The sequence below is a fragment of the Salminus brasiliensis genome, chromosome 18 (assembly GCF_030463535.1).
Source record: "Salminus brasiliensis chromosome 18, fSalBra1.hap2, whole genome shotgun sequence".
NCBI lineage: Eukaryota > Metazoa > Chordata > Actinopteri > Characiformes > Bryconidae > Salminus > Salminus brasiliensis.
Window position 1 is genome coordinate 24,753,689 of NC_132895.1, and position 20,615 is coordinate 24,774,303.

At 41.8% G+C, this 20,615-nt stretch overlaps 2 protein-coding genes across 3 annotated transcripts in view; both read right to left on the reverse strand.

Moving 5' to 3' along the window:
- Nucleotides 1–826: 826 nt before the first annotated feature.
- Nucleotides 827–12,907, reverse strand: frmd7 (FERM domain containing 7). The gene is made up of 13 exons (XM_072662239.1): nt 12,891–12,907; nt 11,061–11,196; nt 9,810–9,914; nt 6,260–6,302; nt 5,734–5,812; nt 5,364–5,461; nt 4,606–4,723; nt 3,601–3,748; nt 3,380–3,475; nt 3,093–3,256; nt 2,899–2,967; nt 2,725–2,800; nt 827–1,936 (listed from the first exon to the last, which is right to left on the reverse strand). Exons 2-13 carry the CDS (start codon nt 11,175–11,177, stop codon nt 827–829), a joined length of 2,223 nt encoding a protein of 740 aa, XP_072518340.1. The 5' UTR covers nt 11,178–11,196; nt 12,891–12,907.
- A 4,106-nt stretch (nt 12,908–17,013) lies between these two features.
- Nucleotides 17,014–20,615, reverse strand: part of septin8a (septin 8a) — a 42,155-nt gene continuing 38,553 nt past the window's right edge. The window contains exon 10 of one of the 2 annotated variants that reach the window (XM_072662605.1): nt 17,014–18,765. In XM_072662605.1, coding sequence (XP_072518706.1) covers nt 18,603–18,765 — 163 coding nt within the window. In that variant the 3' untranslated portion in view covers nt 17,014–18,602. Of the gene's footprint in view, nt 18,769–20,615 lie in introns of both variants that reach the window. The other variant, XM_072662604.1, reaches the window with a different exon arrangement.

Here is a 20,615-nt window from a genome sequence, read left to right on the forward strand (position 1 = left end):
TGGCAAGAATGGGCTCAATTAAACACCAGTTAAGTCTGGAAGCAAACAGCACACCATCTGTCAAAAACGCTGGAGATGAGAAAAGAATGGCTTCTACAGCAGGAGGATGATGATGATGATGATGATCCTAAATACGTGAACCACACACTTTGGTTTACTTCCAAATGAAGAAATCGTGTATGTCTGGACGGTTGTGTAAATGAAGGAATTCACCACAAGGGAACTGGACTCATTGAACAGCTAAAAAAGTTGCAAAAAATGGTAAACTCAAAGCAAATTGTATGACTCTCAAATAGTGACATTTTTGGCAGCTAGTAAATTCTGATATCGTAAGAATGCAGCAGACCAAGATGGCAACAACAGTGGCTTCATCTCCAGTGGCATCTGTCGAGGGGTGGGACATATTAGGCAGCAAGTGAACAGTCTTGAAGGTGATGCGTTCAAAGCAGGAAAAATGGACAAACATAAGAATCTAAGGCATTTTGACGAAAAACTAATTGTGGTGCTAGACGACTGGGTCAGAACATACTAAAGTACCTACCAAAAGTGCTCAGGGAAAGGTGAACCAGTGACTGGGCCATGGGCATCTAAGGCTCATTGATGCAATCCATGGAGGTTCCATCATTACAACTTGCAGGATTTAAAGGATCTGCTGCTAACGTCTTTGTGCCAGATACCCCAGGACACCTTCAGAGGTCTTGTGGAGTCCTTGCCTTAAGTGGTCAGATCTGTTGTTGTAAATTTACCAGTTGTCTCAGTACTGGTCCTACTTGCTTTTCTAAACTCTGTCACTTTGTGTCAGATCCAGCACACTTCATTAGGATTTTCAGGACTTGCATTTGGGTGCTGTTGTGGAGGAAGCTCTTCGTCCATCATTTGCGGCCTCGTCCACTTCATCCAGCTGCAGGCTTCCAGACGAAATGCGCATCCGTGCCAGCGGCACAGAACGCACCACCCTGCCTAGACCAGGGCAGAAGTATGAACACTCTGAGTCTGAGTCACTGTGGCTCAATTCTGCTTTGCTTCCCCCAGTTGGGGGTTCAGGCCGAAGGGATGATTGCAGGGGCAGGTGGGTGGGACGGGCTGGACTCTGCCTTCGGGACAAGTGGGGGTAGTGCCCCAGAGGCCTGAATTCAGAGGCTGGGGTACCACTAGCCGGCTGCCTCAGTAGCTTCATGTCTGACTGGCTTAATGAACGGCGAGGCAGGCCTGCTTGGTAGCTTGAATCATCGCTAAAGTGGCCCAGCTCTTCATGGCCCAAGTCCATGCCACCCCTGCCTCCACAGTCAGCAACTGTGCTTGTTAAGTACAGCCCCGGTGCCATTCCCAGGCCGTGGGGCAGACCAAATCCCAGACCCAACCCACCGTACCGTTGCCTCTGCCGTCTCACCAGGGCTGGGGACAGGGTTGATGGTCCGGAGAAGCTGGAGGATCTGATGACATCGTCCAAGAAGCAAGCCTGCATGGATGGTTGGACGCAGTGGGCCATGTGACCACAGTGACATAACACGAGTGGAGATCCAGGGTGGTTCAAAGACAAGGAGGAGCTGAGTGGGTACACAGGGAAAACGGGGTGCAGGCCCAAGCAAGTTTGTGGGTGGTGAAGATTGGGGTAGAGCAGCACCAGCTGCTGAGTGTTGGCCAGCAGACGGCCCCGTTGGGGCACGTTGGTCTCACCGGCGAACCTGCATCTGGTTCTCCAATCTTCCCCAAGGAGTCTCGGCAGGGTTTTTTGGGGGGCCTGCAGGGCATTAGAACATCCCGGCTCAACGGTAGAGAAGGAGGACGAGCTAGACTGCGCAGAGGTGGAGAGCTGTGAGGGCCGAGCCTGCGGATGCTCCACTTCAGAGGAGAGGAGGACCTCCACAGCTGATTGGCTTCGCTTGCCAGCCTGAGTGCAGCCAGCATGGGGGAAACCACAGGACTGTTCATATGCCTGTAAAAACACAAGAGTCTAAGCCAGTGGTTGCTCACTTGCTCATCCTGGTGCTAATGTTTCATTGTTTTGCATGCACACCTGAAAACCACCAGGTAAACAAATGTCCATGCATTTTGTAAGGGATATTTTCCTCATTAAGAAAGCTTTTACCTCTGGATACACAGCTATTGATTAGTTTTTACACTTAAAATTAACACTTAATCCCATCAATCCTCACATTTCTTTCCCATTTTGGCATTTTTGATTATTACCAATTTTCTCCCCAATTGAGTCCAATTCTAATTCCCACAATAAGCTAGGACTCCCCATTACATGATGCAACCAGTGCTGGGAGGGAGACGGTGTGCATCCTCTGAGTCTTTAACTTAACCAGACACTTCATTTTATTATTTTTTTGAACTGCTGCGGACCCAACGTCACTGGGCAGCTGAAGGTGCTTGGAGAAGAACGCTTGCACCTGCTAACAGACGTTCCCTCATTACAAACCATCATATTTGACATTGTCATGTCACGGTCAGTACAAAAACACAGAAAATGGTCACTTAGAAGGGGGAGATTCCGTTCCATTTCTGAAATGTTAACCATTTCTATTCATTCATAATAAAAGTTTCACACTGAGGAAAGAACAACTGAGAGTTTTAACTGAGTATCCACTTTGCTTCCAGATTCCTCTACTGTTTTTTTTCTGACTGTGACGAGTCTGAATTTGTTCTTTACTAATAACGGTTGCTTCTTTAGGGCTACGCTGAACTCACAGAAATCCCAACCAGAGCATCTGCTAGTACCTGCTTGGAGACATCGGTGAGCAGGTCAGGAGAGGATCTGCATTGCCTTGTGTCGTAATAGGCCTTACAATACTTCCTGAGTAAGGAAAGCAGAATGACCATTACAGATGTACATAGTCGTACATAGAAGATGGAAGACACTTGGAATGGTGCTTCCAGACTGTAAAAGCTCACCTCTCAAAAGGTAAGTTCTTTCTCTCTCCTTTTCTTACACAGTCCAAGAGCTGCTTCTGAGTTCTGCCACTGCAAGCGTGGGAAAAGCTGTTAGATCAACCAATTCAGGGAACATCATCCTGACCATTTTAGGAATAAAAGATAAACCATAGCCTATGGATGCTTCATAGTGCTTTATTGTTTCCCAGTCTGACCTGTATCTGAAACAGGAGCCCTTGCTGTAGATGAGAGACTTGTGGCGAGCCTTAGGCTCCTCCGAGAGACGGAAGAAGGCGTGGTACTCCACACACATCTTCCAGAAGGCCTTACACACATCTCGGCTGGCCATGGAAAACTCCACTGTGTCCTTATGGGAAGGCTGGGCACGATCACACAAACACTGAGCCAATATACTGGGTATATATATATATATATGTATATACAAGTGATTTACAACATTTAGAATGCAAATATAGTTTTTTATACAGGTGATATGTATTACCACAATCTTTGCATAGAGTTTTATCAAGAAGTGCTTTCTCTTGAAGCTCAGTTTACGGATATTGGCCCAGCTGAAGGTATTAATTTTAGTGTTTCCCTGAGAAGGAGAAAATAAAGGTATCAAGTTTTAACCAGGACTTCTAACATCCACCAAAGGTTCGACTGAGCAGTCAAAAGAGTATTTACATGAATTAGGACTTCTATACGTGTTAATGTAGATACCTGAAATACCAGCACGCCAGAGTGAGTCACGGCCAGATTGATCCGCATGCCCTCTCCATCACTGGCTGCTTGAGGACGAATACCATACATGTCTAATTTACGAGCCACTTCCAGCAACTGAAAGTCAGCCTCTGCAGGGGTCTGACCTCTGGTACAGAGAGAGAGAAGACATTGTCATCAGTTGGCCTGGGGGTTGTAAATGAGTACTGCAGGGTCATTTAGATCATGGTCCGGCTTAAGGTAGAGTGTTTTTTTTTTTTGGCGAAGCACCTCATGGATTTGATTGACCCACTCGCTCATGTTTAGCAGGCTGATGATTCTCCACACAGGAGGCACTGTTAGCACTTATAGAACGTCTGGTGCTTTGCGTTAATGACACTGTGGCCTTGTTTCTTTATCAGTGGTCATTCTTTATTTCTTCTTGACAATTTCTGACATGGTAAGCTGTCACGTTAGCAAAATCGTTAGTAAGTCTGGCACATAAAAGATCTACTCCCTCTTCATGCAGTGTCCATTTACTAAAAAGCTAAATCATAACAATAAAGAATTTGCACAGTTTTTGCACAGGAGAAATACATTAGACAAGCAGCCAATATTGTGTTGTATATATAAATATTGCCAATATTGTGTTGTATATATTGTGTACAATATATACTTTTCAGATCAGATTTCAGATCAGATCAGAATGATTAGATCATTTCTAGTCTTGGACAACTTTCATAATGTGCTGATAATGTCCTGACACCACAAATGACAAAAGAAGCCTTCGTGATGGATTAATACAGCTGGATGAATACTGTTTTTTAGTTGAAGTGTAATCAGACTTCATAATTAGGTCATCTTATATTATAATACATTCATTTATAGGATCTAATGCTGTGAGTGTATAATACAGCATCACTGATCTACGTTAACGTTATAACGAAATCTGCCTTCATTTAACTAAATTATACTAAATTAAAACAAATTGGGAGATTTGGAAGATATTCCAAGGTTTGATATTACCTGTGTCTTTTATGAAAGCGCATGATCTTTTTATGGAGGCACTCCTGGTTGGGAATGTACTTCTTGTTGTTTTCCAAGTGCTGCACATCCAGCTCCTCTACAAAATCCCCGATCTCAGCTAGGACAGAAATAAAGTCCAACCAAAGCTTTTAGCATGTGGCAGAAGCCTAAAACATCACCAATGCCAGGAGTAAAGTGAAAGTCTGGGAACTTTAGCTGAAGATCCTGTAAAGCAGTATTATGTGAGAATTGTCATTTCAAGCTCCTGGGCTTCACCTAGAATTGGGAAGTGTAATTCACAGAAGCATCACTGAAAGTGAAAAAGCAACATTATAGGATTTTCAGCAAATATGACTCTGACTGGTTATGCAGTGCTGCGCAGTTCTTGTGAGCTTTGTCCTGCTTCACCAGTCACATGGTGCAGTTAGCAGCGTTCCGGGCCCAGAGTGTCAACGACAGCAATGCTATTCTGCCAATGACACGTCAGTGAACCAGGAAAATGATCAGCTGGGGCCTCCATGGATCGCATTAATGAGCCTGGAGTGCCTGAGGCCCTGTTTCTGGTTCACCAGTTGTCCTTCCTTGGACTTTGGTAGATAATGATCACTGCAAACTGGGAACACCTCATAAGACCTAGCATTTTGCACATACTCGAACCCAGTCTAACCTCCACTGTTCACTCACTGCCTAAAATATCCCACCTCTTAACAGGTGCCATCTCTAGCACCCATTATATTAAAATGAGCACATCTACATACCCTGGAGCAGATGGGAGACCAGCAAGGCAGCGCTGTTGTCATTACACGTCAGGCTTCCGTTGGATAGATCCTGTTTGATCTGGAGTGCAAACAGGTACCTGCAAGAGAGGAAGAAGTTCACACTGCGTTCTTTTATATAGAGCCTTGTTCATGTTTACATACAGCTTTCCAAATAACTCCCACAAATCAAGTTCTGGGTGTGTTAGCATAGCTGCACCGCAGTAGCACACTGAGAGCACGTTTTAATTAGCAAAACTGTTTATAATAATGGAAATAAATGATTACTATCTGCAGAATTAAAAAAATTGAGAGTGGATGGTCTATATAGTGAAATTTATTTGATGATCCAGAAAGAGGAGAAATGCAGTACCTGGTTAGTTCTTTCTGAAGCTGACCTGGGTCTGGAGGATAGAACTTCACTATGAAGTGGAAGGTTGGGTCACTTGTGTCTGGGTTAGAGGTTAACAGTAGCAAAGTCAGCACAAACAGAAAACCAGTACAATCCACCCTTCCCCATTCTCTGTCCACTGACACTGTAATTAGAGAGCTATTGAGCTATTTACACACAGTCATTTGTACGATCCCTCAATGATACATCTTTAGGACCTTTAGTAGGGGAACATAGCTATACCTATTCCTTTGCAGATGTTTTTTTAAGCTGCAATGGCTCCAGACTTTTTCTTTGCATTTTTTTTTCTAATTAAAATCAGGTTAAGAAAATATAGGAACCTTTCTTCTGGGAGAAGGTACACAATTGGACCTTAAGGAACATGGTGTACCTTTGAGGGAACATTCATATTGTTTGCTGTCTGGGGAACAAAGTGTACCTGTACAGTACCTCCTCTTGTGACAGTGTACAATGGATTATTGAAAGTGAGAAAATAGTCTTAACTTACTTTTGATTTGTTTTGTAAGAGGCTTCAGTAGTTCCAGCCATACCTTTGGATATATACACAAAATATATTGATATATTTTTCAACTAAACAAGCTCACGTCATCAGTAATAAAAAAATAAATATTAGTCTGTAAGTGTACTTATGTATACATCACTATATACAGTTGCAATCATAATTATTAAACCCCCGTTGCAAATTAGGTTGAAGTGTTTTCTCCAAATTCAACAAAAATGCCACTTTTAATGACGACTCCAGTCTCAGAATTTTGTGTTTTAGTACTTAGTAGAGTCAGCATTCCTGAGGAATCTTAACCCATTCCTCATGAGCAGTGGCCTCCAGTTCACTAATATTCTTGGGATTGTGTGCTGCAACAACCTTATACAACCTCAAATCCCACCAAAGATTTTCTATGGGGTTCAATCAAGCAACTGTAAAGAACACTCCCGAAGGACTTTCTGAAACCAAGCACTTGGTGGACTATGGGGTGTGTTTGGGATCATTGTCCTGTCAAACGGCCCAATGATGTCCAAGCTTCAGCTCCCTCACAGAAGGCATGGTGTTTTCTCTTAGGATTTCCTGATGCTTGACTAAATCCATCTTGCCCTTCCAGACAGCCACAGAGCATCACAGAGCCACCGCCATGCTTCACTGTAGGCGGGGTGTTCTTGTTCCAGACATACTGCTAATCTAAGCATACCCAAGTCCCGGTTTTCATATCATTGCAGGCTTTGGGAATCTGTTCTGTGGATTAATGAAACAAAACTGTGACTTTCAGGCCTGTGGCTCACACAGGAAAGAGCCTACAGTGAAGCATGGTGGTGGCTCTGTGATGCTCTGGGGCTGCTTTGCTTCCTCTGGCACTGGAAACCTACAGTGTGTGAAGGGCAAGATGGATTTAATCAATTATCAGGAAATCCTAGAAGAAAACATCATGCCTCCTGTAAGGAAGCTGAAGCTTGTGCATCATTGGACCGTCTGACAGGACAATGATCCCAAGCATACCTTGAAGAGCACCAAGGCTTGGTTTCAGAAGGAGTCCTGGAAGATTCTGGTTATTACTGTCGCCTGACTTGAACCCCATAGGATTTGAAGAAGGTGGTTGCAGTAGCAAACCCAAGAATATTAGTGAACTAGAGACCACTGGCCATGAGGAAATGGCTAGGATTCCTCAGGAATGCTGCCAGAAGCTGGTGTCTGTCTAGGCATCACGCTTGCAGCAGGTTATAACAGCAGAAGGCTGCTCTACTGAATATTTAAGACGCTTCTCATGCTTGAATAATTCTGAGACTGCGGTGATTATTAAAAGTGGAATGTAACCCAACTGCTTTTCAAATTTTTACCTTTAATGGTGTCAGGCATTTCACTTTCCCTAAGATGAACCCAGCGTGTAACCCTTTGACCTGTCCTGTTTTATTTCGTTGTTGTCTCTTTTTTAACAAAAATAATAATAATTTAGTGGTATTTAGTGTTGAATTAGGAGAAAGCACTCGTTATATTAATAGTGTTGAGATTTAAATTGGATTTGTTTGATTGCTTTATTGTAAGCAGCTGAAAGTCAAGTCAAGTCAAGTCAAATTTATTTGTATAGCGCTTTTTACAACTGTTGTCGTCACAAAGCAGCTTTACATAATTATTACTTAATAAAGAACAGAGACAGAGAAGAAAGAAGAAATAACATGAAAGTTTGTACATTTTGCTAATGATTGTACATTTGCAATGAGGGTTAAATATTTTGATTGCAACAGTATATGTGTATAGTATGTATATTACTGTGTATATAGAGAGAGCATATGTGTGTATCATATACAGTGCTCTCCATAATGGACATTTTTCCTTGATTTGCCCCTCTGCTCCACAGTTTAAACTTTCAAATGAACCAGTCAGAAAACATTAACCCCATTAATGCAGAAAGACTTATTACACACTAATGTGTATTACTACAGTAACTACAGGGACTTTTGTACAAACTGGTGGGTCTATTCTTTGGTCATACACATTTGTAATAATGCTTTCGGCCTGCCAGCTGGTCCATAAGGTGCCTAAGGATTAAAGTACACATTCCAGACTTTATTTATTTATTTTCTAATTTTCTTGCGTACATTTCAGTTTCACTATGTTGAAATTACAACACTGTGTAACACAGCGCCACCACCCTCAATTCAGGGCACCTTAATGTTTGGGACATGGCAGTGTTCGGTACATCTAAGCAGTCATGTTCAGTACAAGTGTACGATTTATAGACATCACCGAGTGCTGAGCATCTTCTTTGGTGATGCTTTGCCAAGCCTCTAATGCAGCCATCTTCAGCTCTTGCTTGTTTCGCTAAATTCAAGTAAAACATTAACAGAAGTTTGCTCCTCAGTATATGAAACACGTGCTCAACTGAATTTAAATCGGGCGACTGGCAAGAACTTTCAAAACACAACACAAAACAGCTGTGTTGCCTTAGCAATTTGTTTGGGATCATTATCTCGCAGTAAGATGAAGAGCAGCCTAATGAGTTTGGAGGCATTCACTGGAGCTAGAGCAGACAAGAGGTTTCTATACACCTCAGAATTCATTGTGTTATTGCCTTCAACAGCTGCATCATCCACGACGAGAAGTGCGCCAATGCTTGTGGCAGTCATTCGTGCCCAAGCCATGACACTCCACTACCATGAGGTGGTATGCTTTGGGTTGTGGGCAGTTCTCCACACTTTGCTCTCATCCTCACTCTGATACACCTCTTCTAAGTACTTTTTGCTGACTGTAATCAGGCCGTTCCATTAAGTGGTTTGCATTCTGCAGTGTTGCCTCTGCATTTCTGTTCCTGAAGCTCAGCAGTGCATTCCCCACAGTTCATTTTGGTAATCCCAAGGGTCGTCTAAAGTGTCTCTTGTCCTTATGTTGAACAGTGGCAACTACACGACTCCAAAAGGCGTTTGAAAGCTTAGGACCAAGCCTAAGTATCTAATGCCTGCACTAATGAAGCAATAGAAAAACACCCAAGTAAACATGTCATAAACTCCAGCGAACATTATGTGCCCAGACATGAGGAGGGCATTGTGAAAAGTGTTGTAATTGTAAACATGGTGAAACTGAAACATAAGCAAATACCTTTATTAAACTGAAGCTTTATTTTACATTAAGGAGCAGAGGGGCGTACCAAGGGAAAATGTTCCAAACATTATGGATGGTACTGTATATAGTGCCATTCAAAAGTTTGGAATCACTTTTTTTTAATAATAAAAATGTCTTTGACAAGAACTAGAAGCTGGGATAAATAATAAACTGCAACTGGAATTCTAGGTTTATGACCATTTTATTTATGTTATTGTGTTGTAGAATCATTCATTAATGAATCAGTTAATTTTTTTTTTAATGGGCTACTACTTATTTGTAATGATGGCAGCTGTCAAGGTGCACAGAACTACACTATTCTAAATCATTTGACATAATTTAGAATATAGAATCTGCTGCTGCCATACAGCTTTCATGTTATTGAAAACAGACGCCAAACTTCTGAAGGGTAGTGTATGTGTGTAGAACTGATATTACATATATAACTTACATAACTGCCGCAATGGTGACGGAATTCTAGCCCAAAATATTCCTTTTCTAAAAGTTTAAGATGTCCACACACCTTGTTGAAGAAGTCATTCCCAAGTACATTTTGCTTAAAAAAACAAAAACAGTAAATACAGAGTAGGGGGTAATTCACAAAGCAGGATTTACTCTGAAGGCTAACACTATATAAGACACAGCAGTCTCTAGGGTTTACTCAGAATGTTGCAGACAGTGAGCGGCGGCTCTGCAGACAGAAATGCCTTTTGATGAAAGAGGTCAAAAGAGAACAGCCAGACGGGTTGGAGCTGACAGAAAGGCTACAGTAACTCTGGAGATAACCACTTTGTACAGTTGTGGTGAGCAGCAAAGCATCACAGAATGCACCGCACGTCCAACCCTTGAGATGGATGGACTACTACAACACTGCACGTCAGGTTTCTTCTCTGCCAGCCAAGGACAGAAAGCTGAGGCTGCAGTGGACACAGGCTCACCACAACTGGGCAGCTACAGACCGAAAGGGAGAATATAGCCTGCTCTGATGAACCTCCATCTCTGCTGAGGCTCACAGGTGGTCAGAATTTAGAGGGCCAACAGCATGAATCCATGGACCTGCTGCCTGTGCCAACAGTCCAGTCTGGCGGAGGTGGTGTAATGGTGTGGGGAAGAGTTTCTTGGCACACTTTGGGCCCATTAATGCCAATCAATCTTCAGCTTCATCAGGTTCAGGTTCATTACCACAGGCATCTTTAGAACAGGGCAGGAACCTCACAGTCTTGCCAATTCTGAAATTGAGTTTGATTACTGAGAAGTGGTTGGTATAAAGGGTAGGAAGAGGAGGGACATAAGGGACGTAAGGGAGACAGAATGGGGCTTTACATTAGAGCCCCAGGAGGCAGAGAAAGCTCGGACTGCCCCTCTTTTTAATAGCTTCAATACTAAACTGCTTTGCCCCCTGCCATTCCTGCTCACCCAGCAGAAAGCCCCCTCCGTCCTGCACTTTCCCGCAGTTTATTGTTCGGTGGCCTACTCTAGATGCACTAAATGCCCCTCAGCATGTGTGTGTGCCCAGTCCAGTGAAGAGGAGGGAATAATAGAGTCATACAGAAAACACACGCTTTACTGAAGACTTCTCACACACCGTCTGCACATCACTCGATTTTGAGGGCAGCGCTGCGTCACAGAGACACATAACTGGAGGCTGATCTCAGGGCTGAAGTGTGTTCATGTGAAAGTAGTCCACATTTTTTCTTCTCACCTCCATTTCGAAAGCGTGCTCGCTGTCGTCCAGAAACTTGACTCGAAGGTGGAGTGCGTTTTCTCTGGGGGGTTTGCGTGAGGACTCGAGCTGTTTTCTCCTGTAGGACATCCTCATGTCCACACAGAGGGTCTCCCTGAGCCAATCACATACAGTTAGGACAGTTAGGACCACAGAGAGACTGTATGGATTTGCTCAGTTCCATCGGCAGCTCACCATATTTGAACTGATCAGATAAACGAGGTGTTTTGGGTGGTCACTGTAAATGCTGGCCTTCATCAAGCAGAGCTTTTACGAAATAGAGAAGCCCAGTTATATGTATAATGACAATTACGTCACTGTCCGATGAAAAAAACATGTATCTCCAAAGTGGTGACTTCACAGGAGAAGGTAAATAATAATGCTATTAACTCTGAATGGTAGTCACTGCAAAATAGGGTATATTCTAAGTAATTTGGAGCATTGCTATTGGTCCATTCATCCAGAATTATTCACAGTGTACAGAAGCAGCTACAGGGTTCAAACCATGGAGAAAACTAAAAACAGACAAAAATGGAGATACATGGTTTTCATTAGACACCAGTAATATTTGTGATTATTGTAATGCCAGTCTTTTACACAAATAATCATTTTCTAACAAAACAATCTTGCACAGTACTGTATATAATACACACACACAGTGAAACTGTACATCAGTAAAAAATATGGGTACAAGTAAAAGTATGGAGACACAAAAATACTTCAAAAACACTTCAGGTCAAAAAGTATGCCTATTTAAATTTACTGGTACAGTTATTTTACAGGTATTTTGCTTATCTAAGTATTTCTTTATACTAAAGAATACAGTTTTACTTTAATTCATAAGTTAAAATAAATATTTAATAGGTGTGTGCGATGTATTTTGAAGGACTACAAGACAATTTGACATTAAAAGTTCATAAATGTTTCATGTATTCTAAAAAATGACAAAGGACAGTAATGGAAGTACAGTATTACAGTTTTAATGTATTTATCATATTTAGCTGCTTGTTCTGTACACTGTGTCCTCAAACACTGAGATTATTAAATGTCCCGCTGTATCACTCGTAAAATGTTCATATGTGTCACATCTACAGTAATTTATCTGAACTAATACTGTGGATATTAATTCAACACACGCATCATTCACAAACACTCCATACTGGGTTGCATTTTGCAGTTTAATGGCTACAAATAATACAATTATGCTTCATGTGTTGTATGATTAGCCTTTCAGATTTGTGACAAGCACTCTGAAGGTCAGCATGAAAATGTAAGGTCCTAAATAAAGTTGTGTCTCCTGATTTGTAATGTTTAATAACTGAATCATAATTCAGCTGTGCAGCTGGACACGCTCATTTAGCCACCTCTCCATTCACTGGCTAAACTATGCAATCTCCCAATCCTGTTCCTGGACAAATCCAATATTCAAATCATCCAGACATCTCATATAGGTGCTATTCATTTACACACAGAAACAATCATCTGCAGTTAAAATATACACAGTGTTTAATTCACTCTTACAGTTTTAACTTTACCACTGTATAAAACACAGATGTGAGGGAGATGAAAACTGAAAACTGTTGATCGTTTAAAGCATCTCGATCACATTTGAGCATCAGCAGCTGGACTATATGACTGCCAGCTGCCAGGAACAGTTTATTATACAGTACAGTGATCAGCTGCAGCTGGATTTACAGATCTGAATGAATGAAAGGTGTGAATTTAAGCTCAAACACTCAGAGATGTGGAGAGAGAGATGAAATAAAACACAGGTTAGAAAGAAGCTGAACAAGATTTCATTCTACTCACTTTTTTCCGTCATGACCCCAAAAACACAGCCGCAGTCTACACTCCCAAATCTCAGAGAGCGAGAGAGACAGAACGTGTGTGTGTGTGTGTGTGTGTGTGTGTCTGTCTCTTTGGGGGAGTTGTAATTCTTCCAGTGAGCCACTAGAGGTCACCGCACACTACACAAACACCTGATCCGGACCTGAGGCAATTCTTTACCCTGCATTCATTACCTTGTACATAATGCAAAGTTTAGTAATCACATTTATAGGCTATGATGATTGTGTAATTACATAAAACGTGAGTTTAATGAATTATCATATTAAATTGGCGAATTTAAAGCGTTATCACTCTTAAAATGTTCATATGTGTCACATTTATCTGAACTAATACTGTGGGTGTTAATTCGACACAGGCATCATTCACAAACACACCGTATTGTGTTGCATTTTTGCAGTTTAATGACTACAAATAATATAATTATGAGAATCCTTTTTTTTTTGACAATTTTGACCATTTTTTTATTGTACACAAATTCCTAACAACCGAAATGATTAGCTGGCCTCTCAGATAGGTGGCGGGTACTCAAGGTCAACATGAAAATATAAGGCCCCAAATAATACGATATTTTTCCCTCCCATACCAAAGCCTGCGATTTCTAACCATATGTTATTATCTTTTTATTATGAGCACTCTAAAGCCACATAACGCAGATAGATAAATGTTTGATAGCTTAAAATAAAATAAAATAAAATAAAATAAAATATAGAAATATTAAAAAAAAAAAAAAAACGCCTCGGCTCAGCCATTTTGTTCACCAGTACCCGGATGTTCGACCCACTAACACAGTTACCACCGAGTGACGTCAGACGGGGGGCGGGGCCTGCAGCTCAAATCAAAAACACAGCCTGTCCGCGGCTCAGATCCCGTGTCCTCCGCCAACAGCTGTGTGCTCTTTGTTTATCTCCGCTTATCCGAGTCTATGCTTTTGCCTGCGCTCGTTATTCATGTTGGCGAATCTCCGCTCGCGCTCTTTAGTAACGTTAACCTCAACTCCGAGAGAAACGGCGAACCCCAAGTTCCTCCATCTGCTGCCCAGAACAGCAACAGCAACACCAACATTAACGTAGCGGCGAGTTTTGCAGAAATGGAGGAGTGAATCCCGCCCGTTAATGCAGCGGGCACCTGTCAAAGCGACCGTGTTTCCCTCTAGAAAGGTAAGTTCAGATTTCTGAAACTTTACAGGTGTTTTTTTTTCTTCAAGTTGATGCAAACAAAAGTGACCCGCCCATTTCTCTGTAAGCCGTCTGCCATCTCCTTCACTGCAAAGAGCCGTGGACTTCACCGAAAGCAGACAGGCTCCTCTTTTCTCGTTGTCGGGTCTGATGGTTTATCAGAGGATTGTCTACATCACGCCTGTCCTCTGCACACCGCGCTGGACTGGGTAGCTGGTTTAGCCCGGTCCTCTGGTCCTCTGGTCCTCTGGTCCTCTGGTCGGCGGATGTAGCAGCTACTAACCGCAGAGACATTCAAACCGCTAGCGCTAGCTCCTGCTCCTCATCAGCGCAGCGTCAGGAAGCAGCGGGTCTGCTGTCTGTTTTCTCGGATCTAGGTCACTAATGGCGGGGTTTTATCTGAGAGTTTTTAAAAAGCAGATTATTTGTAACCGACTCGGAGAAACTCCGAGGTCCTCCAGCCTGCTGGCTTCAGGGGCTCTCTACGCAAAGTACGTGCAGTGCGCTGAAGAGCCAATGTCTCCACAGACTGGGACACTGACTCTGATCAATCGACTGACTCAGACTGATCGATCGATTACTGGATCATGATATTCATCCATATCATCAAGAACTGTTTTTCAGAGCACTTGCCCTTATTCCCCTTATGAAAAGCATGCAGCTGTAGTAGCTGATCCTCTAATGTAATTTCTGTTGTAATTTTATAGGGAGTTCAGGCAGTTTCTAGAGTTTAGAAGCACACCTTGCTGGTAGGAAGTGTTGTAGGTATTATATAGTTTATATATAATATTAATATAGCTGTTATTATTTTTGTAAAGGTGCCCTTTTGACCTCCAAAGCTCAAAGTGTATTGATGTAGCACATTAAAAACAAGATCATCCGAGCTCCTTCACATAAATAACAGAAAAAGAAATGAGATTTCATTTCCATATTTCAGTCAACAGTTAAAGTCGTGTTGCATCAAACGTGAACAAAAGAAGAAGTGGCTAGTTTAGAGTTTCCTAGAAATTCCACCCGTTTTTCAAAGGTTCTGCATCATTCAGTGGTTGAGATGTAAACAGTGATTCAGTGGGATTTACTGGAAGTCACCAGATAACCTACCCATCTTGTGGGTGTTTATATGGAATGATAATGATGGTAAATTCTTAAACTATTAGGAACCAGTTTGACTGCATGTATTTCACCACCATGAGTGCATTTTACATTCACATTTAAGGCCCAAAACCTTCAGAACTATTGTTCAACAATGTCTCCGTTCACCACCACTGTGCATTTCAGCAATTTTGTCCTGAAAACTAAAATTTTACAGTAAACCACGCTAAATAACTTCGAGAGAGCTGGACAGTATGACTATTTTATCGTATTGTGATAAATTTTGTAATTGTGGTACACAATATGCTTGTTTGTGGATTTCGTCAGTGCTTAAAGAGCATGGATTAACTGCACATTTCATTACGAAGAGTAGTTCGAAGATCAGTCTTATTTAATTCAATAGAGTCCAGCATATTTTGAGTAAAAATCACGGTACTCACTATGAAAGAGTATTTGGATAGCAGTTTTTACAAATTTTATGCTGTTGGTGCATTTTGTCTACATGATGAAATATTGTGATAAATATCGGTTATTGTGAAAAATGTCTTTAAATATCGTGATATAAACTTTTTCCATATCTTAACCGTTGATTTGAAATGGTGAAATTTCCTTAAAAGAAGGACAAATGTGGGACATGTTCAGATATTCTGTCCGCTGGTTTCATCATAGGGCAGGAAAGGGCTAAGTGTTGCTAAGTCATCATGCTTGCCACTAATTCCGGGTTTTGCCAACTGACCTGTCCCTGTTGATCTAAGAAGCCAGTTAGGTTTGTGTTTTTCAGTGAAATCTGGCACTTCTAGACAGTTTATCCTGGTGTTTTAATGAAGTAAGTCAGTACTGTGTTTTACGGTAAACCTGATTTTGGTTTATTGTGAATGTATCTAGCACAGAGGAGAACTCTACTGTATTGTAGACTTTATCATGTCGGAGGGAGCCTAAGGTTTACGCTTCTGCTCTTTGCCAGGAGTTCCTGCCAGCAGACGAGCCACAGTCCAAATGAAGTTCTGTGACTCCGAGGAGAACCAGCGCCTGGAAAGGCTGTTGCAGGACAACCTGGCAAGAGAGATGCGGCTTTGGAAAGCACCCGTTCTCAAAGGCGGATGCATCCAGGTAAATAAACATGCCAACGGAAATGCAAACGCTTGCACTGTCCTCTGACCCTAAGCGCCTGCGTTGTATTTGATGAGTTGATTGTATTTTTTTGTAACAGGGATCCGACATCACTCCGTCTCTGTACCAGGAGATTGTCATATGGCTGTGTGAGATGAGTGAGACGTTCACGTTTTGTTCCGAGACTTTTGCTTTGGGCGTCTGCGTCCTCAACAGACTGTTGGCCACAGTGAAGGTGAGCGGAGCCCGCATTTCTGGTTACTGGACGTGTGTTTAGTTTGGTATAAGCTTTAAATAAAGTCAATTTTATTCATAGGCCCAGTCAAAATACCTCAAGTGCATGGCCATCACTTCTCTGATACTTGCTGCAAAAATCAATGAGGAGGACGAGGTAAATTTTCCAGAGTTCAACTGAAACAGAATGTCGGAACAGTGTCGTTGGGGTGGAAACACACAGAAAGAGCTTGAAGCAGTTAAACAGATTGACTTTTTGTTTGTTTATTTCTCGATTTTTGTCATCACAGGTGATTGCGTCGGTTAAGGACCTGTTGGCGCAGAGCGGATGCAACTTTTCAATAGCAGAGATTCTTCGCATGGAAAGGATCATCCTTGATAAGCTGCACTGGGACCTTTACACTGCAACACCGGTCGACTTTATTCACATCGTAAGTGATAGCTGACACCCCCAAACCCCTCCCCGCCCCCGCCCCCCTTTTGTTGTCCTCCACTGAGACGAAACACAAGGGTACAAAAAGCACAAGAGAACAACCCAACCTCTCCTTTTGATGTGACTATTGCAAACGTTACCAAAATGGAGTCTTGGTCCATCAAATTGTGCAGTGGGTGGACATGGTCGGCCCTGAGCCAGTAAGGATTGATGGCCGCAGGTGCTTTTGCGTTTGGACAAACGCTTGGCGCAAAGCTAGCTAGCACTGAGACAGTGGGAGTTAAGTGCGACGTACATTTGGCCAAGGCACTGGTCTGGCTTGTACCGAGTCAGCAAAGCAGATAGATGACCCAGCGCAAGAGGAATGGACAGCATTTAAAAAGACAGATACTTTTGTCTTTGCGCTTTTCTGGTAATACAGTTTCACAAACGGGGATAATGTGCCCCCGAGGGGAAAACGTTAAAGCCTCTCCTTTTTTAGTTATTTCATCCACTTAATATATCATGCAGTATGAGCGCAGCCTGTTGTTAGCGTTGATTTGGGCTTAAGCTCATCTGTACTGCCCACTGGCTTTGAGGAAGCAGAATTTGCGATTGAGCCGTTTCTTATACTGAGTAGTTTGTTGTTGCGGCTTGTCTAGGACGTACTGAGTCGCTGCTTTGGCACACTTTTTAGAAAGCCAGTCACTTTCTAGAAATTTGCTTGTCAGAATACAAAGAGCTTGGCAAAACACTCTTAAAAGTTTCTCTTCATTTCAAAGAAAGCCTTATGAGCAAAAGGAAAAAATAAGAATCAATATTTAAACTGTAAAGAAAGCTAATAAATAAATATGATCTGTAGACATGTTCTTTCATCTGTAATCCTCGGAACAGTGAAATATAATAATTGCTTATGAAATGAAAAAATATCTCCTAGCATAGAAAAATAAATTTCCTTAAATCTTTTCAAATAAATATCCAACATTTGCTATCTTGTGAGTACATTCCAGAAAAAAAAGAAAAAGTAACATTTTGCCGATATATTTAAGCTACTCTCCCATTCTTGTGTTGGAAATCTGCTGAAAGAAAATGTTACAGGACTACAATACGTCACCTCATGTCACCTCGTGTAAGTTACTCTAGTATCTGTAAACACGGCACACATCATTCCTGCTCAACATGGCTTTTTTTTCTCCAGTTTAACATACAAAACGTGCATGTTAATAAAATATCTTGCGTACCACAGAAACATAGATGGTTTATAGCTCTATCTATTAAACAAGACTACCTGACTTGAACCTTGAACCATGAACCGTGGCTCCTGTTAGACGAACCAAGCCACAGGTCTTGTGTTTTGTTTGTTTGTGTGTTTGTTTGTTTGAAATATGGCAGAGCGACTAACGGACGAACACGAAACATCTTCAAAAACAGGGTTTCACGCCCTAATCACAACGGGGTTACCACAGAAACAGCAGAACAAGAGAATCTGAAGAAAAGGAACCCTTCATCCTCCGTTTTTTTGAGTTATTGGAATTTTGCGACAGTGGCAATGGTTCAGTCTTTGTTCCACTTGAGCTTCTGATGTTCGATGTTTTCGCAGTTCCACGGCCTGTTGGTGTCCGCACGTCCCCACCTGGCGCTGGCCGTCGCTCAGAAGAGGCCCTGTTTCCAGGCGTCGTTGTGGACCAAGCAGGTGCAGCACTGTATGGCCTGCCACCAGCTCTGGCAGTTCAAGGGCTCCACGTTGGCTTTGGCCATCATCACTTTGGAGTTGGAGAGGCTCATGCCCGACTGGTTCTCGTTTTTTTCCGACCTGCTGAAGAAAGCACAGGTATGCAAAAGCTGTGAAACGCGCGGAACAGCTGTGAAACCCTCAGGACCCGGTAACCTTACTGACCTTGATGGTCATATCTGACCTTATCAAACACATGGGTCTCTGCAGGTTGACTGTTGTTTTTTTTTGGTTCAGTTTTTCTCACCAATCTTTAAAGTAGACGTTTACACTATTTCTTTCCCTTTTGACCCAAATGTAGTTGATCAGCCAACCACGAATTTAGCCTTAGTATTTTTGCACTGGAGGCACAAGACTTGCTAACAAATAAGGATTAAGCTTTAATACTGTCCTATTGCACTGTTACTGAAATTCTACATGTTGCATTGAGGTAAGGTAGGCTTGTTTATAGGGGGTTATTTTATTCAAAATTTATCCTGATTCATGTCAGCATTGGCAGATAATTGCATTAATAAATAAATTATTGGTGTATAACAGACATTTATATTTGAAAGACATTTCAGACCCGTATTTGACCTATTTATTGACCTCCAGATAGGCAGAATTCTCGACTGCTGCACAAGAATATCTGCTTATAGTCATTTTACTGCATTTGTAAGTCTGCAGAAACATCATCTGCCCCTGCACTGCTGGTCTAGTTACGTTATGCAGAAACAACAGATAAACAACAAATTGGCACACAGTTCCCTCATCACTGCAATCTTACTTGCTAATGTTGTTCAACGAAGCTATTCAAAGTGGATTTGGTCAGAAACGCTCTGCTCTACTAAGGCTTATCCAGACAGAATTCTTCACAGCGGTGGTGATGGGGACCAGACATGTGTGGAAAGTTGAATGCCTTTAAAAGCTACAGAACTTGAATCCATGAGATAGTAATAAATAAACGGCTTGATGCCGAGACCTTGTGTTTTATGATGGTTATAAGAAGCTTTTGGCCTAAAAAGTATTTAAAAAAATACATTTATTGATTTAGTGTTACATACATACATACATACATATATATGTTAACCCTTATTTTGCCATCATAAAGCACTACATATAAAACTCAGAGCACACACATTTAAATTCATTGGTGATTTGTGATATTGTGTGAACATGTTGGCGCATGAAATTTCATGTTTCTCAATGTTTTTATGAATATCTAATAGAATACAATGCTATAATACAGCACAGAAATACAGTTTACATTTCCTGACTCTGCAAAGCTGCCCTTTGCGTCTTCATGGCAGATTGTATGTGACTCGTATCCGGACATACAAGGCTGTGAAGAAGGGTTGAGGTACTCGTCTCTGCCTCTTGCCATGCCTAACTGGTTGATTCAGGTGTCCGTCTTCCACCTCTGCTCTGACGTTGGTAGATTCACTTGTCATTCATTTGGTGTGAAACTGACCAGTGGACGCTCAGAAACTTGTCTTCTGAATCCCTGCGTTTATATAATATTTTATTCCTACATTCCACTGCTTTAGTGAAACTGAGGCTCTGGTAAAAAAAACCCATTTCAAGCACCAAAACTATTTGTCCGCATGAGTGAAGTTGTGTTTTCAGATTTAGGGTCAGAGTATCTCTTCACACAGCTAGGTCACATCGGGTCTCATCATAGAGAGAGCGGAGATTGTTATATAATATGGGTATTACCCATATATATAATAAGGGTATTATCTTATTCAGGTGCTTTTAAAGGGCAAATTTTAAGAAGATGTGGACAAATCCAGAAAATGCCAAAAAAATCTCACTAAAGCTCCAGAGACAAATGTGTTTCTTTTGAAACTTCTTTTTTTATATGAGTTTTTCTTTCATGCGTGTTTCACACCCACTCACTCTTGGCAGACTGTTAAATATTCAAAACTGCACTGCCTACAGTTCTGTCTGCT

Bases quoted from the DNA above. Each gene is read 5' to 3' on its own strand.
- frmd7 (XM_072662239.1), bottom strand. From the start codon at position 11,177: ATGAGGATGTCCTACAGGAGAAAACAGCTCGAGTCCTCACGCAAACCC. The intron at 5,813-6,259 runs GTAAGTTAAGAC...CCTCTAACCCAG, and splicing joins TCTTACAAAACAAATCAAAA to ACACAAGTGACCCAACCTTC. The intron at 4,724-5,363 runs GTATGTAGATGT...TTTCTGTCCTAG, and splicing joins GGTCTCCCATCTGCTCCAGG to CTGAGATCGGGGATTTTGTA.